At 35.0% G+C, this 16,823-nt stretch overlaps 1 protein-coding gene across 11 annotated transcripts in view; it reads right to left on the reverse strand.

Moving 5' to 3' along the window:
• The window catches only part of LOC149565830 (proline iminopeptidase-like), a 314,435-nt gene extending 300,558 nt beyond the window's left edge, over positions 1–13,877 (reverse strand). For 3 of the 11 annotated variants that reach the window (XM_089819326.1, XM_089819332.1, XM_089819329.1), the window contains exon 1: positions 13,547–13,869. In XM_089819326.1, the coding sequence (XP_089675452.1) occupies positions 13,547–13,628 (82 nt within the window). In that variant the 5' untranslated portion in view covers positions 13,629–13,869. Of the gene's footprint in view, positions 1–13,526 lie in introns of all 11 variants that reach the window. The other 8 variants (XM_089819321.1, XM_089819322.1, XR_016362073.1 and 5 more) reach the window with 7 other exon arrangements.
• Positions 13,878–16,823: the final 2,946 nt, after the last annotated feature.

Genomic DNA, 16,823 nt, shown 5'->3' on the forward strand with positions numbered 1-16,823 from the left:
GTGACAAATATACAAATTGAAATAACTAATTAATAAATTTAAAATTACTCAAGTTCAAGATTCCAATGCAATTTGAATTACAAAATCAAAACTTAGTTCATGATTCAATGTTAGTCAATACTCAAGATTCACTAATCAAATTTAGTCATTCGAAATCATAAGGATTCTCAAGACAATCCACATTCTCATCATCATCAATTAAATAAATGCTAAAATTGGTGTCAAAAAGGCCTTTTAGCCGTGGGTGCCTTCTAGATGCTCCCAAGAAGCACATCCTCAACCTGTAGATTCTTGTTGGATGCATTGCAGCACATCCACCAAGAACACATAGTCCCAAGATGCGCTTCCTAGGAGAATCTGTGCAGCATCCTAATGCACCCAAGCATCTGGACGCATCCGAACCAACATCCGGCCATTTCAGCAGAGAATCAGTATCTAAGGTTTAAAGATGGATCCTAAGAAGGTAAAAGCTATTCTTGATTGGCCCACACCAGAGAATGTTGGAGAAGTTAGATCATTTCATGGATCAGCAAGTTTTTACAGAAAGTTTATCAGAAATTTTAGATCAATTTGTAATGCTATGATAGAGACTATGAGAGGTGATAAAAAAGATTTTAAAAGGACACGTGGAGAAAATAGAAGCTTTGAAACATTGAAAGAAAAGGTCGCAGAATTACCTGTTATTCCTTTACCTAATTTTAACAATGTTTTTCAAGTTAATTGTGATGCTAGTGGTAATGCCATTGGTGTTGCTTTGAGTCAATAAGGTAACCCTATAACTTTCTACAGTGAGAAATTAAATGATGCTAAAAGAAAATATTCAGTCTATGATTAAGAATTCTATGCAATTATTCAAGCGTTGAAGAAATGGAGGCATTATTTGATGCCTAGAGAACTTGTGTTGTACACTTGTCATGAGTCCATATTAGTGTGTATATTACAAATATAATTTAAATACATAGACTTTATATTATTATATTACAAGTAAATAATAATATTACCTATTATAATTATATCTATATGCTATTGATATATTTGGTCTATTACTAAAATATAATACATTATACAACAACATATTAATATATTAATTATAAATGATAAATAGTAATTATAAAAGTAAATAAATAAATAAAAATATATCATTCAATAGTAATATATTATTATAATACTAATGTATTAAACATAAACAATAATCATAAAATTAATTGAAAAATGTTACGCAAGGAATATTTTAATAAATAAGAATGCAATCAAATCAAATGATTAATGAAAAAATAAAATAAAATAATTATTGATATATAATATAATATCAAATAAGTGAAATAATAATTATTATAACATAATAATCATAATAAGTTATAAATGTTGTGACTGTTGGGAATATTAGATATTTAATAGAAGGGAGAAACAAGGAGAGGAAAACAATCGGAAAATATTTTTCAATTCTTCGGTAAATATCAAAATTTTGATTTGGGATCATTACAACACTGATCATAAAGCTCTACAATATTTGGGAAGTCAGAATAAGTTGAATCAGAACTTATGAAGTGGGTTGAGTACATGTAAAACTTTTCTCTTGTGTTGAAAAATAAGAGTGGACAATCAAATAAGGAAGTAGATGCTTTGAGCAGAAGACAAAGTTTGTTGATAGAGATGCGAATTGAAGTGATTTGGATTTGAGGATTTGAAGAACTTGTATGAAAGCGACCCTAATTTTGTAGAAGCTTGGAAAGCTTGTAAGAACCTTGTGATTGATGAACAAGATAAGTGGGTTGATTATTTCATTCAGGAAGACATGTTAAAAGGAATTCAGTTGTGTATACCTAGAGGATCTATGAGGGAGAATATCACTAAAGAGAAACATAGTAGAGGACTTGCAAGAGATATTGAGATTGGTATGAAAGTAAATATGATTTCAGAAAGATAATTTTGGCCGCAGATATATAAGGATGTTTAGAAGATAGTAAGGAGTTGCAAAATATATCAAGTTGCTAAAGGAAATAATCAAAACGTTGGACTGTACACACCTTTGCATATTCCTTGCAGACCTTGGGAAGATATTAGTATGGATTTTGTTCTAGGATTACCTAGAACCTAGAGAGGTAATGATTCTATCTTTGTAGTAGTTCATAGATTTTCTAAAATGGCACATTCCAAACCTTGTAAGAAGACATCAGATGCAATACACATAGCAAACTTATTTTTCAGAGAGATTGTGAGACTTCGTGAATTGCCTAAGACTATTGTTTCAGATAGAGATACTAAGTTTACTCGTTATTTTTGGAGTGACACTTTGGAAGAAGTTGAATACTAATCTTAAGTTTAGTTCTACATTTCATCCACAAACTGACGGATTGGTGTTACGGGACTCAGACTCACCTCTGACTTGGAAAGTCAAAATTGAGCTCGGACTTGGCAAGGACTCGAAAAATCAAAACACGCATGAAATTCAAAGATTTTAAGGATTTAAAGATTTTTTCATGCATCATTTAGTCAATTAACATCAAATACACAATAATTCAGATAAACAGAAGCTACTTAACGCTCATACACAATTTTGCATAGATCACATAAGTATAAAAGCAAATTTCTGAAGGAAAAAACTGAATAACACAATATAAAGTTAAACATAGTGTCATTGTCAAATGTCTACAATATATGAAATCAATGGAATAAAAAGTTCAAAACATACATCAAAATGATAAGTAGGAGATAATTTCCACAGCAAGTCAAATTGTGATATTGCTATCAAGATTTAACTATGTGATTTTTGAGTCAAACTCATTGACCCATGTTTCATGAGTAGTGATTCAACACGAATCCATCTCTCATGAGAATAAATGGAACGCTTAGCACTCATTGGATCTAGGTGATGCTCACAAGGGTGAAGCACCGGGACTTCCCGAGAGGTCACCCATCCCAGTACTACTCCAACCTGAGCGCACTTAACTACAGAGTTTCGTTCATGGTTAAACCCAAAACTTGCAACCCCATTTGCAAAACCTTCACCAAGTGTTGTGCCTAGATCCAATGAGTGCTAAGTGTTCCATTTATTCTCATGAGAGATGGATTCATGTTGAATCACTACTCATGAAACATGGGTCAATGAGTTTGACTCAGAAATCACACAATTAAATCCTGATAGCAATATCACAATTTGACTTGCTGTGGAAATTATCTCCTACTTATCAATTGATGAGCTTAAGGGGCTTTCTAATGAATGGTTCATAAGGCACAACACTTGGTGAAGGTTTTGCAAATGGGGTTGCAAGCTTTGGGTTTAACCATGGAGGAAACTCCGTATTTAAGTGTGCTCAGGCTAGAGTAGTACTGGGATGGGTGACCTCCCGGGAAGTCCCGATGCTTCACCCTTGTGAGCATCACCTAGATCCAATGAGTGCTAAGTGTTCCATTTATTCTCATGAGAGATGGATTTGTGTTGAATCACTACTCATGAGTCAATGAGTTTGACTCAAAAATCACACAATTAAATCCTGATAGCAATATCACAATTTGACTTGCTGTGGAAATTATCTCCTACTTATCAATTGATGAGCTTAAGGGGCTTTCTAATGCATGGTTCATAAGGCACAACACTTGGTGAAGGTTTTGCAAATGGGGTTGCCAGCTTTGGGTTTAACCATGGAGGAAACTTTGTAGTTAAGCATGCTCAAGTTGGAGTAGTACTGGGATGGGTGACCTCCCGGGAAGTCTCGATGCTTCACCCCTGTGAGCATCACCTAGATCCAATGAGTGCTAAGTGTTCCATTTATTCTCATGAGAGATGGATTCGTGTTGAATCACTACTCATGAAACATGGGTCAATGAGTTTGACTCAAAAATCACACAGTTAAATCCTGATAGCAATATCACAGTATATCAAAATATTAGCTAGAGTGTAGAAGAGTAAGGTTCATAGTAGCCTATGCCCTCTTATGAATACGCCTAAGATAAGTCATGGAAGACTCATATATTGAGAAATATGTTTGTTACAGCTTATGTGTGCATTGTAGACAACAACAGGGCTCTCAAGTATGTATATGCATTCAGCTGTGTAATTTGCTATAACCTGCTTAACTAAATTTTAAGATTTAAACATTAAATTTCCTATAATATGATAGATATTGTTCATATTTTCAGACTAGGAGCTGACTATATTGGTTTATAACTATTCTTCTAAAATCCATAGGAGAACATTGACTTTTGTAATGCAAGGGTATAGTTCTAGATTAGTTTTGAAAAACATCATTACTTGCTTGACTAAATACTATTGTACTAGTACCACAATAATCCCACTCCAAAGGTGTCAAGTCCTATATACAAGGGCAAGCTGGGAAAGGACAATTTCCTAAGAATAAGCTTGTCAACATCAATTTCAAACATTCATAACTGCATAAGGCTAAGGCATATTGTTAGACAGTTGACATTCTTTGTACATAATTTTCTACACACCCAAAAGACTGAAATAAGAATATTATAACTTGTTGTCTCCATAATCTGAGATTGGTCAAGGAACTATTTAAGATTCAGTCCTTAATAAATTCCTGACATACCACAATATCATTTTCAGAATTAATATACACTGAAAAAAAAAACACCTTCTAGAAATCTTTATATCTATTATCTCACAAATTCATAACTTCTTTTTTTCAGGAGAGTCCTAGGCTCGAGACTGGGCAAGTCCATGTGGCCTCTGCCATGACTCGTCCGAGTCCGAGTCTAAAGGCCATTTGCCTTGAAAAGGCTACCTCTGCCTCAGACACACAGAGTCCCAGAACACTGTGATGGACAGACTAAAGTTGTGAACATAAGTTTGGGTAACCTTTTGAGATGTTTGATTGGAGATAGACCTTCTAATTGGGATTTGATTTTGGCACAAGCTGAGTTTGCATCTAACAATTCTATGAATAGAAGCGCTAAGAAGACTCCTTTAGAGATTGTAAATGACATGAGTCCTAGGGGAGCTACTCAATTGAGGAAGTTGGACACTGAAGTAAAGAATAGTGTTGATGCTGAAGAATTTGAGGACTTTATGAAAAAATTGCATGAAGAGGTGAGAAGTAATCTACATGACAGTAAACAAGGATATAAGGACACAGTGGAAAAGAAAAGGATACTTATAACTTTTGAGGTTGGAGATGAGGTAATGATACACTTGAAGAACGGATTTCTAGTTGGCACATACAATAAGTTGGAGATGAAGTTTAGGCCTTGTAGAATCTTGAAGAAATATGACAGTGGTAACACTTTTGAATTTGAATTGCTTGAGGATATGGATATTTCACCTGTGTTTAATATTTCAAACATCTTTGAATATCACAAATATGATGAAGAGACAATTGATAAACCTAATTAACATAAAAAGAAGACATAAGGAATTGATAAGATGTTGGATAACAAAATAAGTAAAAGCACCAAAGGTAAGCATTACAAAGAGTGTTTGATTCAGTGGCAGAATAAGCCTATTGAAGACAGTTCTTGGATCACAAAAGCTGAATTGGATCTTTATGATACTTCTCAGAGCATTGGGGCTTCTTAATGTGGATTTTAGTTCTTTAACTACCCCAGTTGTCTAAGGCAAGAACATCTTGGGTACTTTGGCAATCTTGCATCAAGCAAAATGATTTTCTTTCATTGTTCATATCTACAGTTTGGAGGATGACCGTTGTTTGTGTTTTCTCTTTTCGTGCAGTTAGCTCCTAAAAGTGGACCTCTTGTGGATCCTTCTCTTAAGCTCGTGGAGTCTACTTCCATTATTTGTAAGAGTTATCCTTCTCTTTGTTCGACGTGTGATGTTGTCCCAGTAGCTCAAGTAATGTGTAGGTTTGGCTTCAACGAGGTTTTGTTTGACATCATGGCATTCCACACACTTGGGAACCTCTTCTTGGATCATGTGTGGACCTATCCTTGTCCCCACGGACGTTTATTTGTTTGTTTGAAGGGTCATTGATTTCTCCTTTGGGGCAGGACCTATATTTTGTAATAATCTGCCTAACAGGTTGACTTGTGGTCTTGCTAGCTATAAAAGTAGGGATCTAGGATTAGGAAAAGCGGAATGAAATTAGATAGAAGGAAAATACTAAGATTTGTCTTTATAAGCCCAAGGCCTTAAGCTCATTGATTTTAATTTGAATGTACATGACTGTAACTAGGTGGGCCTTATGCTTGGCATGTTGAATGAAGACAGTCTCACCAATTATGCAATGTTCTCTCTATAATTTCTTGGGGTTTCTCCTATTCGGTGGCTTCTGTGTGTAACTCTTAGCGAGGGTAGCTGGGAGGTGATATTCATCCCCTCCTACCTTGCATCAGAGGGTCCGTCAATCGACAACTACACAACATGAACAAGCTTTGCCACATAATCATCGCCATTGGCAAATAGAGATTCGCCCAAAGTGCTTGCCACAAATTTTTCTTTTTTTTTCAAATTTTACGATTTCTAACGGATTTGATATGTTACATCACAAAAGATTCGATAAAGTTCTACGATGTTTTCATATTGGAATACTTCTAGATCCTTTAGTTCCTTAGGTACAAAGCTGCAAAGATAATTATTATGTATGTCCAAATATGTGAGCTTCCTTAAGATGTGTGTTAGTGAACAGATTGTCCTCCGAAGAAATACATACAAATTAACCCTGAATGCCCAAGTGAGAAGACTAATCAGCACTAACAGTTGGATAAGTTATTATTGGATTAATAACCTTCCTCTGAATTTTATCGGGTACAGCTCCCCGTGTAAGATATACAATGAATTAATTATAGATGCTTTTAACCAGAAAGCACAAAAGGATTACAAACATCCACCTGTAGACACAGAGTAGATGCGGAAACTTAAGAAATTGAAAAGGAAAGAATAGCAAATGATAGCAGATGACACAAAGTTCACTCGCCCAAATGTTGCATTACATAATGAAAATGAAAATATATCTTCCATCCTCTTGAGAGAATAAAAAATCAGAGTTTTTAAAAGATATTTTGAAATGATAGTGTAACAAGAAAACAGTGACATTAGGATGTATTTCAGAGAAAACTAAAAATGACACAAAGATCATGATCAGTGGAAGGAAAATACATCATAATCAAAGTTCTGATGTGATTAACCTCCAGTCTCCCTTCCCTAATTGTAAAAGACCACAAGGACTCTTTTACCCATTTACAACCAAAATCACTATCTAAAGAAAAACTGAAACTCTTTTCAATATTATATTAACAATCAAAATCTTATTCCTATCTCTAACACATAGTTCAGAAAAAGAAAATCAGCCCATGCTCTGCCTCTCACAATCTCTCAAGAAAATGGAATGATCTGGAAAACTTTCCCTCCCTGCTGTAGCACACAGTCTGTAGTCCGGAAGAAAGAAAAGAATGGAACCCCTTGAACCTTTGCTATTGGTATATTTATTATCTTCTCACTTCCGTGAAAACCTTTCAATTTCTTTAACTAAATCTTGAAAAAATTTATGACTTCCCCTTTTCCTTTTAATATTTTCAATCTCCCCTTTCTTAATGTGTTTATATCATTATAAATATTGTCTTATATTTTTGCTAATATGAGGCCACTATAATATATGCATGCTGACAGGTGGCATTTGCTGGTGACAGAGTGCTGATTCAATAGAGGTGCAAACAGACACATGTATCTCATGAACCCAAAAACATTTTAAAGATTACTTCAGTGAGAAGTTAGAAAATTAGGATTACTCCAACATATCTCAATTTCGCAAAGATCCAACGGTGGAGTTGAGAGTTATGGCCCCTGCACCAAGACCAATTATTCTGTCATTTGCATTTGTGACTGTTATTGCTGATCCGATAGAGGTGCAAACAGGAACCCATAACTTCTGATCCATAATGAATCTCACAATGCCATTTAGAGAGGATTTGTAAAACTAGAATTTACAACACATATCCAAAATTTAGGTCAATCCAACGATTGAATTGGGAGATACAACCCCCGCAACATGACTGTTTTACTGTGCTCTGCATTTTGTCACTGTCATTGCTGATCCGATAGTGTTGCACTCAAAAACCTGTAACTTTTGATCCATAAATAATCTGACAAAACTCTTTGGAGAGGATTTAAAGAACTAGGTTTGGCCATACATATCCGAAATTCAGCCCAATCCAAAGGTTGGATTGTTAGATAAGACCCCCGAAATAGGATCTATTTTTTCTGGCATCATTTTATGGGTGTCGTGGATCATTTTGACAGTGCTGCATTAAAATATGTGTAACTTTCTATCCCTCATAAATATTTTCAAACCGCTTGGAGGAGATTCAAATAACTAGTTTTCTTCAAACATTTCTGAAAATGGGATTGATCCAACGGTTAGATTGGGATTTATACCCCCTACACTGAGACTAATATTCTGGCTTCCTGCAAATTCGTGGTCATAGAAATTACGGCAGCTTCTTCCAATGATATTTGCAAATGCATGACTTCCACCTCCAAAGTCTTAGTCAATCATCAAACAACATGCATATGGACTTCAAAGGTCTATCGTTATTGCTTTTGATGACCTGTCATGCCACACCAAACAAATGGATCCATTTGAAAAGTATATTGAATCTTCACAACCTTGATCTACACTTCTTCTTTTTTGAAACCATTGAGCTAACAGAGTCGGAACTTGAATTATAAACAGAGATAGGATTTTGAACTTTTCTAACCAACAAATCTGCATTTCAAACCATGAATCTGAACTTTGCTTGAACTGAACCTGCAAGATGCCCATTTGAACTGTCGAACCACTTCGAACTTTAGTTCAAAGAAGTTCAAAAACATAAATTAAAAATTTTAAAACCTTGTCCATATCAGGTACCAACAATGTGCAAGAGCTTGAGGAATCTCTCTGCTGAGATAATTTGAGTTGATATCCAAATTGCTAAAGGAACTCAGCTTTCCTAGAGAAGTTCCGATCAATTGATTATTATGCATCGAAAGGACAATAAGCTTCTACAAATTCCCTAATTCCACAGATATCAAACCATTCAACCAATTGCAATATAGTTATAAAGCTTGAAGGCTCAACATTAAACCAAGCTTAGGAGGTGTCATTCAGCATATCGACATTGATGTAATGATTGAGAAGCTAAAAACTCCCTTAGGTATTTCTCCACTCAACTTATTGCTAACAGTCAGGTTCAAAACTCAAAAAAAAATACATTTCTCTGTAGAGAATCATTTCCAACTTTGCCCCTTTCATTGCAAGTGACACCTTTCTAGAAAAATGGTGTTACAGCAAGGATCTCCGTCCACAACTCATATATGAAGCACACTCCCAATGGGGTCCATAGCCACCACCAATACTTCCACTTTCGCCTTGCATTTCACCCTGCACACAAGTACTGAGCACAAAACCCCAAAATAGCCCCTTTATCTTTGCAACCTCCACAGAAGAATTACAAACACCAAATGTCAATAAGACATTGCCCAACTTCTATTAACCGATGAGACAGAATAGAGACATTGTCATTACGAAAAATTGAATCATCGGCAGTTACAAAGAGTTGTCAAAATCGAATCCTTTAGCAACGCCTTATTCTATGCAAACTAAGAAAAGGATGCTACACACAAAATATTAATGTTGGGCGTCATCAAAGATCATAATAAGATGATGTTACATATCCAAGGAACATCACACTCTTAAATTCACATGAAGATGTTTATAAAAAATTGTCCCTAAGTAATCATTCTCTTTTTCATAGTCCCAAATAGAATGCTTGACAATTACAGAGATAGCAGCAATATCAGAACAAGAACAAGAGATACTCCTTTAGTGTTGTTATCTAACCTAGCTTTGATACCATGTTAAGTTTTGCCCAAAAATAAAAATAAACAATAAAAAAGAATCTAAATAATACACAAAAGAAGCAATACATTTATCGAGGGAAAACTCTTCACCCAGCCACACCAGCAAAACATCCGTTTTACCCAACCTTTTAGTGGTTCGTTTTACCCAACCTTTTAGTGGTTCTGTCAGTCCGTCCATGAAGAGCACTATCCGTCTTCTTTCAGAAATGTCCATGACCAAAACAGAGAGTTTTTGAAATTCTGCAATGTACTGGTCGACCAATCCAATTTGTCTCAGCTATGCCAAATCTTTGAAATTGAGTTCTGGATCTTTACCATCAAATCGCTCTATCAATCTCTTAGTGAATTCCGCGTAAGTAGTTATTTGATCATGCCCCAATGTGATGGTGCCGTGATGCCACCATTCATGCACAACTCCCTCCAAGTGCAGCGCCACAAATTTGATTGCTTCTTCTTCTGGCATAAGATTCAGCTAGAAGTAGGTATTGGCCTTCATTAAGCATGCTTGGGCAGATATGGATCCGAATCCGTCAAATGGAGACAGATTTACTTTATTCAACTTTCTTCTGAGATAATCGTTAAAGTATCATCAATTTCCGCCTCCCAAATATCTCATTCTCAAATCTACATAATTTTTGTAGGATATATCCTCCTCAAAATTCGCATTCTTCCAATCTTCTCTCATTTGTTCTTGCATCTCTTCAAAAGTTGGTTGTTTCACTCTGTGGGGTCCCTGAAAAGATGGCATGGAAGGTCGAGAGCATGTTGGATGAGGGTTTGTTTTACCTGACACCAAGTACTCATTGTGACCATTATGTTCTCCAAATATTTTATTGTCTACCAACTTCTTGAGAGTCTCTTCCATGAGCCGCTAAGTATCGGTGATTTGTGCCTAATTCTTTGCAAGTTCTCTCAGTAGTGCCACGAGTTTGACAGTTGTTGATTCCGGTTCGGCAGCCATTCTATCAACGGAATGGGTTCTTTGTCTCTTCCAACTATAAACTCTCATTCACTGTTCACAGGTTGGCAAGATCGAAGCGCTTTGATACCACTGTAATATTATGTTCCCGTACTTGAATCAGGAAATCTCTCTCCGTACGTGACTAGTGCAAGGGTGTTGAGATGTACGGATGATGGCGTACGGATGGAAAGAGCCGACGAATTGAAGGTTGTACGGGATAGTCTGTACGGTATAGCAAGGGGGAGAGGGTGTGTCATACAGTGGCACAGAAGGGGTCATACGATGTCAAAAAAAGGTCGTATGGTGGGTGTGTATGCTGTTCCATACGGCAGAAGGTGTAGGCCGTACGACAAGAATATCTTTCGTTTGTACAGGAGGAAGTAGCAGGTCGTATGGCACAGGAAAGTGCAATACGGTGTTAATTATATGATGTTCGCACGGAATCAAAGGGAAGCAATGTGTGGAATGCAAACCAAGTACGAATGGAGGGAAAGTCTTGAGATGCCACTGTAAACTTAAAGATCACAATTTCTCAGATCGAACCAATCAAGAATGGAGATTAGAACACAAATAACCTTCAAGTAGTATTTGTCAAAGGATGGTGCTCTGATTTGCTAGATCCGAGCGGAGTATTACATGAAAAAACGGAATAGGGTGAGGGTTGAATCCCATCGAAACCGCACGAGCCAAATAGGGAAGATCTTTCACTTCCAAAATGGCAAACAACAGAGAATCCCAACAAAATTTCGCAGTACAGAGAAATAATCCAAATTGCATGCCTAAAGACAACCTACACACCATGCTTAAATACCCGTCGAGGACAACTTTCCGAGGGTGTACAAAAATAACCGACGGCGACACAACTACGGAAACAAAATAAAAATGGGTCCGAGATACATTAAATTAATTGGCCCATTACAATAGTTTGATAAAATGATTCATTTTATAACAAGAACATTACAAGGATCTCTCCAAAATTCAATGTTTCAGATGTGACAAGTATGGTCACTTCGCCAAAGATTGTTTTGAACAAGTATGAGTTACCAACTACAATTACTCACTTAGCCGATTCAAATCCCCACAATCTCTAGACACCGTGTGGTCTCTATAATTATTGAACCCTCGACAATACAAGTAGAGTGAACAATGAATACAGTCAAGTGATTGATTTGAACATAATTTGAATGTACATCACAAACACATGAGTTCCAACTGACCGTGCTTCCAACAGCACTTGCACTTCGAACCTTTTATTAAGGGTGGTGATAGTTATGTATGATAGTCGACTCACCTTCAACACAACCGAAGTCTCAAATATGATGATCACACAAAGAGTAGAACATAGTGGAATATGAGTTGGCAGCTACTCCCAAAAATTACGCACAAATACTACAGCAATAACAGAGAAAGAAGGAAGAAAAAAGGAAACAGATAAAACTAACACTGAACAACAAAGCCCACAAAGGTAACAGAGAATGGAAGAATAAGATCACCAAAGCTGAACTGAGCAAACTTGAGAGCAATAGTACAATAGCATAACCGATGCAAGTAACAATGATAGCTCCTGCAGCTACCAAAACCATTAACAATTTGGAGACAGGATGGGGTACTGGTACAGCTATTTTTCAAAATAGGAGACGGGGATACTTAGAGACATCAATTTTTTAAAATATAATTTAATAATTTATAGAAAAACTGAAAATATAATGACATTGAGTTTTCATAAAAAGAACAATGATAAAGTTTACTGTCAAACATTAACTTTGAAGATTAAGAACACAACTTGAAATATCATACAATCATTGTATCAAAGTTTCAAACTGATTCGTGATTAGATATTGAAATAGGCTTGATAAACAGCAAGCTGATATGCAAACAAGAAACTGAAACGAAAATCAGAAATCTTAATCAAGGTCCTTAGATATCATGATCTCCACCAAGTACCCAGTACAGGACATGGTACGTGTTCCTAGGGTATGGGTGCAAGTACCCATGCAAATATGTTAAAAAGCATCACTTAGTTCAGCAATGCACTGGTGGCAAAACACCTAGGTGCCATATCATGTCCCCATAGTTAAAAAACTCAGACTCGTGAATGACTTGGCTGGTCCAAAATTTTCAAAAACTTGGGAGTCGCCAAAGAACTCACGCAAAAAAATTGGCAATAACTTACCAAATTTATAAAACTTTTGAAAATATATAATTTCTTAAATATTCTTTAAAAAAACATATTACATCAAATCTATTTCCATCATATATAAATCAATGTTTGACTTAAATACATGGCATAGACCAATTTATGGTGATATTGGGCTGAGGCGTTTCTATAAGCAAAATTCTAGGCACCGGAATTTTGGGCTTTATAATTGGATTGGAGGGTCCCCTGCACAAGTATTGATTTGATGTAATGATTTGTTCTCTTGAATCGTGTCCAATACCATAATATAGTGAACGTTTTAAAAATGACTGGGTTTCCAATAACCACATAATTGACTGATTGTAAGTATAATTAAATCCACTTTTACTTCAGTTTAGGTTACAACTCAGTTCTCCTATTAACATTTAGAGCATGGACACAGATTTTGGGAGTTTACAGGGATTTCATTCTAGATGAATATCCAGATCATACAATCAAACATTATGAATTAGATCCAAATTTACAAATGCTAGCTCAATCAGAATATAGGGTTTAGGATGTATGATTTATCTGTAATTGATGACTAGCTAATAAGGCGAATAGAGGAATACTGTGGAAATCTTGCGCTTACTCTGGCGTGAGTTAGGGATTAATTTCGAACTCCGTAAAGATGAATGCCAGCAGATATTAAGAGAATGTGCAACGGTTGCCATTTTCAAAATCCTCTGCAAAGGATCCTCCTCTTGGTATGGTTTTCAAGTCTGCGTTAATTGAGCTCCAAAACTCGTAGATACAACTCAAAAAAGATACAAAGCGAACGAACGTGCAACGGTTGTAATTGAAAACAAAAATGGATGAAGCTTCGGCCAATCTATTTAGTAAATGGTATGATTTTCAAGTCCGTCAATTGGGCTCCAAAACTGATTCTGCGCATAACAGATTGAAATAATAATAAGGCACGCAGGTGACGTATGATTTTTACAATATGGAGGAGGAATGAGACACTTAATTGATTATTTTTTTATGATAAAAAATTGCATATAGTACAAAATAGATAATTGCTAGGTAGATCACATAAATCTAATCTCTTTTAGTTATTTCATAAGTGACAATTTCATCTTGTGTGCAATGGTTAAGTGGAAGTGGAAGAAGTCTAGAAGATTATTTAGAGAAAATTTTGTTTCATTATATGCATACATTTGTGTACTACATGAGGTCAATTATTGTGTCATTATATAAAATTATTTTTATGTGTACTACATGGGGTCAATTATTATGTCATTATATAAAATTATTTTTATGTAATAAAAAATATTGTAGAATGTGTAGCTTGAGATCAATTATACTATCATATATTGAGATCCAAACATGACTATAATGAAACCCTTAAATCTAACTTGATAATTTTGCTCCATTATTAACAAGCCTATTTTATATTTACAATAAAGAGAGAGAAAGAGATAGGAATAGGAAGATGGAGAAATAAACGAGGCAAGAGCAACATAGAGAGGGCTAAAGAGATAAAAATATAAATTTACATGAAAATGGAAATAGAGAGGAGGAGATATAAAGAGAGATAGGAGAGAGGAATAAGGATAGGAGAGGAGGATAGATAGAAGAGATAAACACATGCACACACGCACGCACATACACACACAGATAATGATATTGTTATATGGATCTTAATTAGACTCGGAGATTGATTTTTCCCCTCCCTAGTTCATTTGGCAGAGTTTTCCTCTAGATTTTAATACGACGATTTTGGGACAATGCCCCCACGCTCTAGGGGTCAAGGGGCAACACCCCTTGTGGGAACTTTGGCAGTGTCCTAGGTGGGTTCAAGGGGCAACGTCCTTTTGCGAGGTTCTAGGGTCAGTGGCCCCAAATAGTGCCCTCGAAGTCAAAAATAAATTTACTAATAAAATTGTAAAAGGTGTCAGGAGTTATATCTTTTCTATTGGTCAACTCTTATTCTAGCCCTAATTTTTTAAGTGACAAAAAGCCTGTATAAAATGTCTTAGGGTTAGGGATTTCATTATGTATAACGTGATTGTAGCTTCTTGCGGTGATATTGAACTATAAGGGATTACACATTATAATCGGGTTGTAATAACTAGATAATAAGAATATAGGAATTGTTGTTTAGTGGACATAGCCCAGGGATTGGGTGAACCACATTAAATCTGTGTCTTGTGTTCTCTTATGTGTGATTTATTATTTTCTGATATTAGTCATACTTACATGTAATTGTTATTTGTGTCTCGTTAATCCTAACAATTGAGAGTGGAGAGAGAGTGAGAGAGTGTTGCAAAGAGAGAAAGAGAACAATATATAGATAAAGGGGGGGAAATTATATATCTAGAGAGGTAGAGAGAGGGATACATATAGAGTCAAATGAGAAGAGGAAAAAGAAGCTTGTATATTTATCTCCCTCACTATATCCACGTTTTAAAGGGTTGTAATTTGGTTGTTATGCATGGAGTGTGAGAATATTCTAAACTTCGTTGATAAATAAACTCTTTTTTTTAATTTGTCAATTTCACTTAAAGTTTTAAAATGGATTTTTATTTTTTATTGTTAATTTTAATTTGGTATAGAATCCTAAATACAATCTTAAATGAAACAATTTCAATTTTTTTTAAGGAAGTAAGAATATAAGTTTAAAATGGCCATTAGAGAATAAACTAGTAGTTGTATGTTTTGTATAACATGCAATAGTTTGTTGATAGGTGGAAATAGTTGACAAAGTGTTGTGAGGGAAAAGAAAGCTACAAAAGGGAAACATTGTTCTTTCAATATTGAGAGACAAGTTACACATGGAATTTGAAATTAATTTATAGGATAATTGTTCTTTATTTTTACTTTTTAATTGGTAAAAGGTCAAAGCCCTATCTATATATTATATAAAAATAAAATTACAAAGTCTTCTTTTAAACGAGCACTGGTAGGAAAGAATAGAGAAAGAAAACCTCCATTCTTGCCTGGGACCAAGGTCCTATACCAAGTACAAAACTAAAAGGGCATAGCCCCTAGTATTCCTAATCTATTGAATATCATTTTAGTATTTGCATCTTTTTCATTGTTTTTTTCATTAGGTTTTATTTGTTTTATATACATGTACCCCTGTCCTAGATGGAGTTTTGGAAGATATTTCTTCCTTTGGATCTTGTGATCCTCTTATGTTGATTTTTGGCATAATAATTAGCTATCCATATTTGATCCTTTTTTTTTAAATCCTTGTTGCTTTTACTGCTTTTGATAATCCAGAGTTGGTATCCTTTGCAATTGTTGTCATCTATATAAAACTTCAAACTCACTAAAATCATTAGCCTTTAGTTAAAAGTAATACAAATACTTCTTAATCAACGGATCTAGATTTGTTTTTTAGTTTATACTTTAATTGCCTATGGTTCATTACCTTTTAATTTAGGATTAATTATTTATTTCATTGGTGTTGAGTTTATATGATTTAAGAATAAAGTCTCTCACATGTTTTATATGATTATGTATCGCATAGCCTTGATGGGTTGTCAAGTGGTGATTAGTATCAATAGGAGTTTACCATAAATATGTGTTTTATATTTGACTTCTTATCTCTTGAGAACTTGATGCTTGACTGGATTAATATATGCATCTAGTGTGTTATGTTTTGAAATATATTATTAATAATAACGGGGACTAGAAGCTTGTATTCCTTAATCATATTGATATATTTGTCCATTCTTAAGTATTGAAGTCTTGTTAGTTATTTGTATTGTTTATTAGAGCGAGAAATTCAAATATTGGCCCATGCTAAATCCAGTCCTATTATATAAATTGTTGTTGATTGATTAATTCTCAAGAATGCCCTCCTGGGAACTTTGGTAATTGAATGACCATGAGGGTTAAAAATTATGCAGGGAAACGTA

Source organism: Cupressus sempervirens, chromosome 3 (assembly GCF_028749045.1).
Source record: "Cupressus sempervirens isolate cs-2001-9-10 chromosome 3, ASM2874904v1, whole genome shotgun sequence".
Lineage (NCBI taxonomy): Eukaryota > Viridiplantae > Streptophyta > Pinopsida > Cupressales > Cupressaceae > Cupressus > Cupressus sempervirens.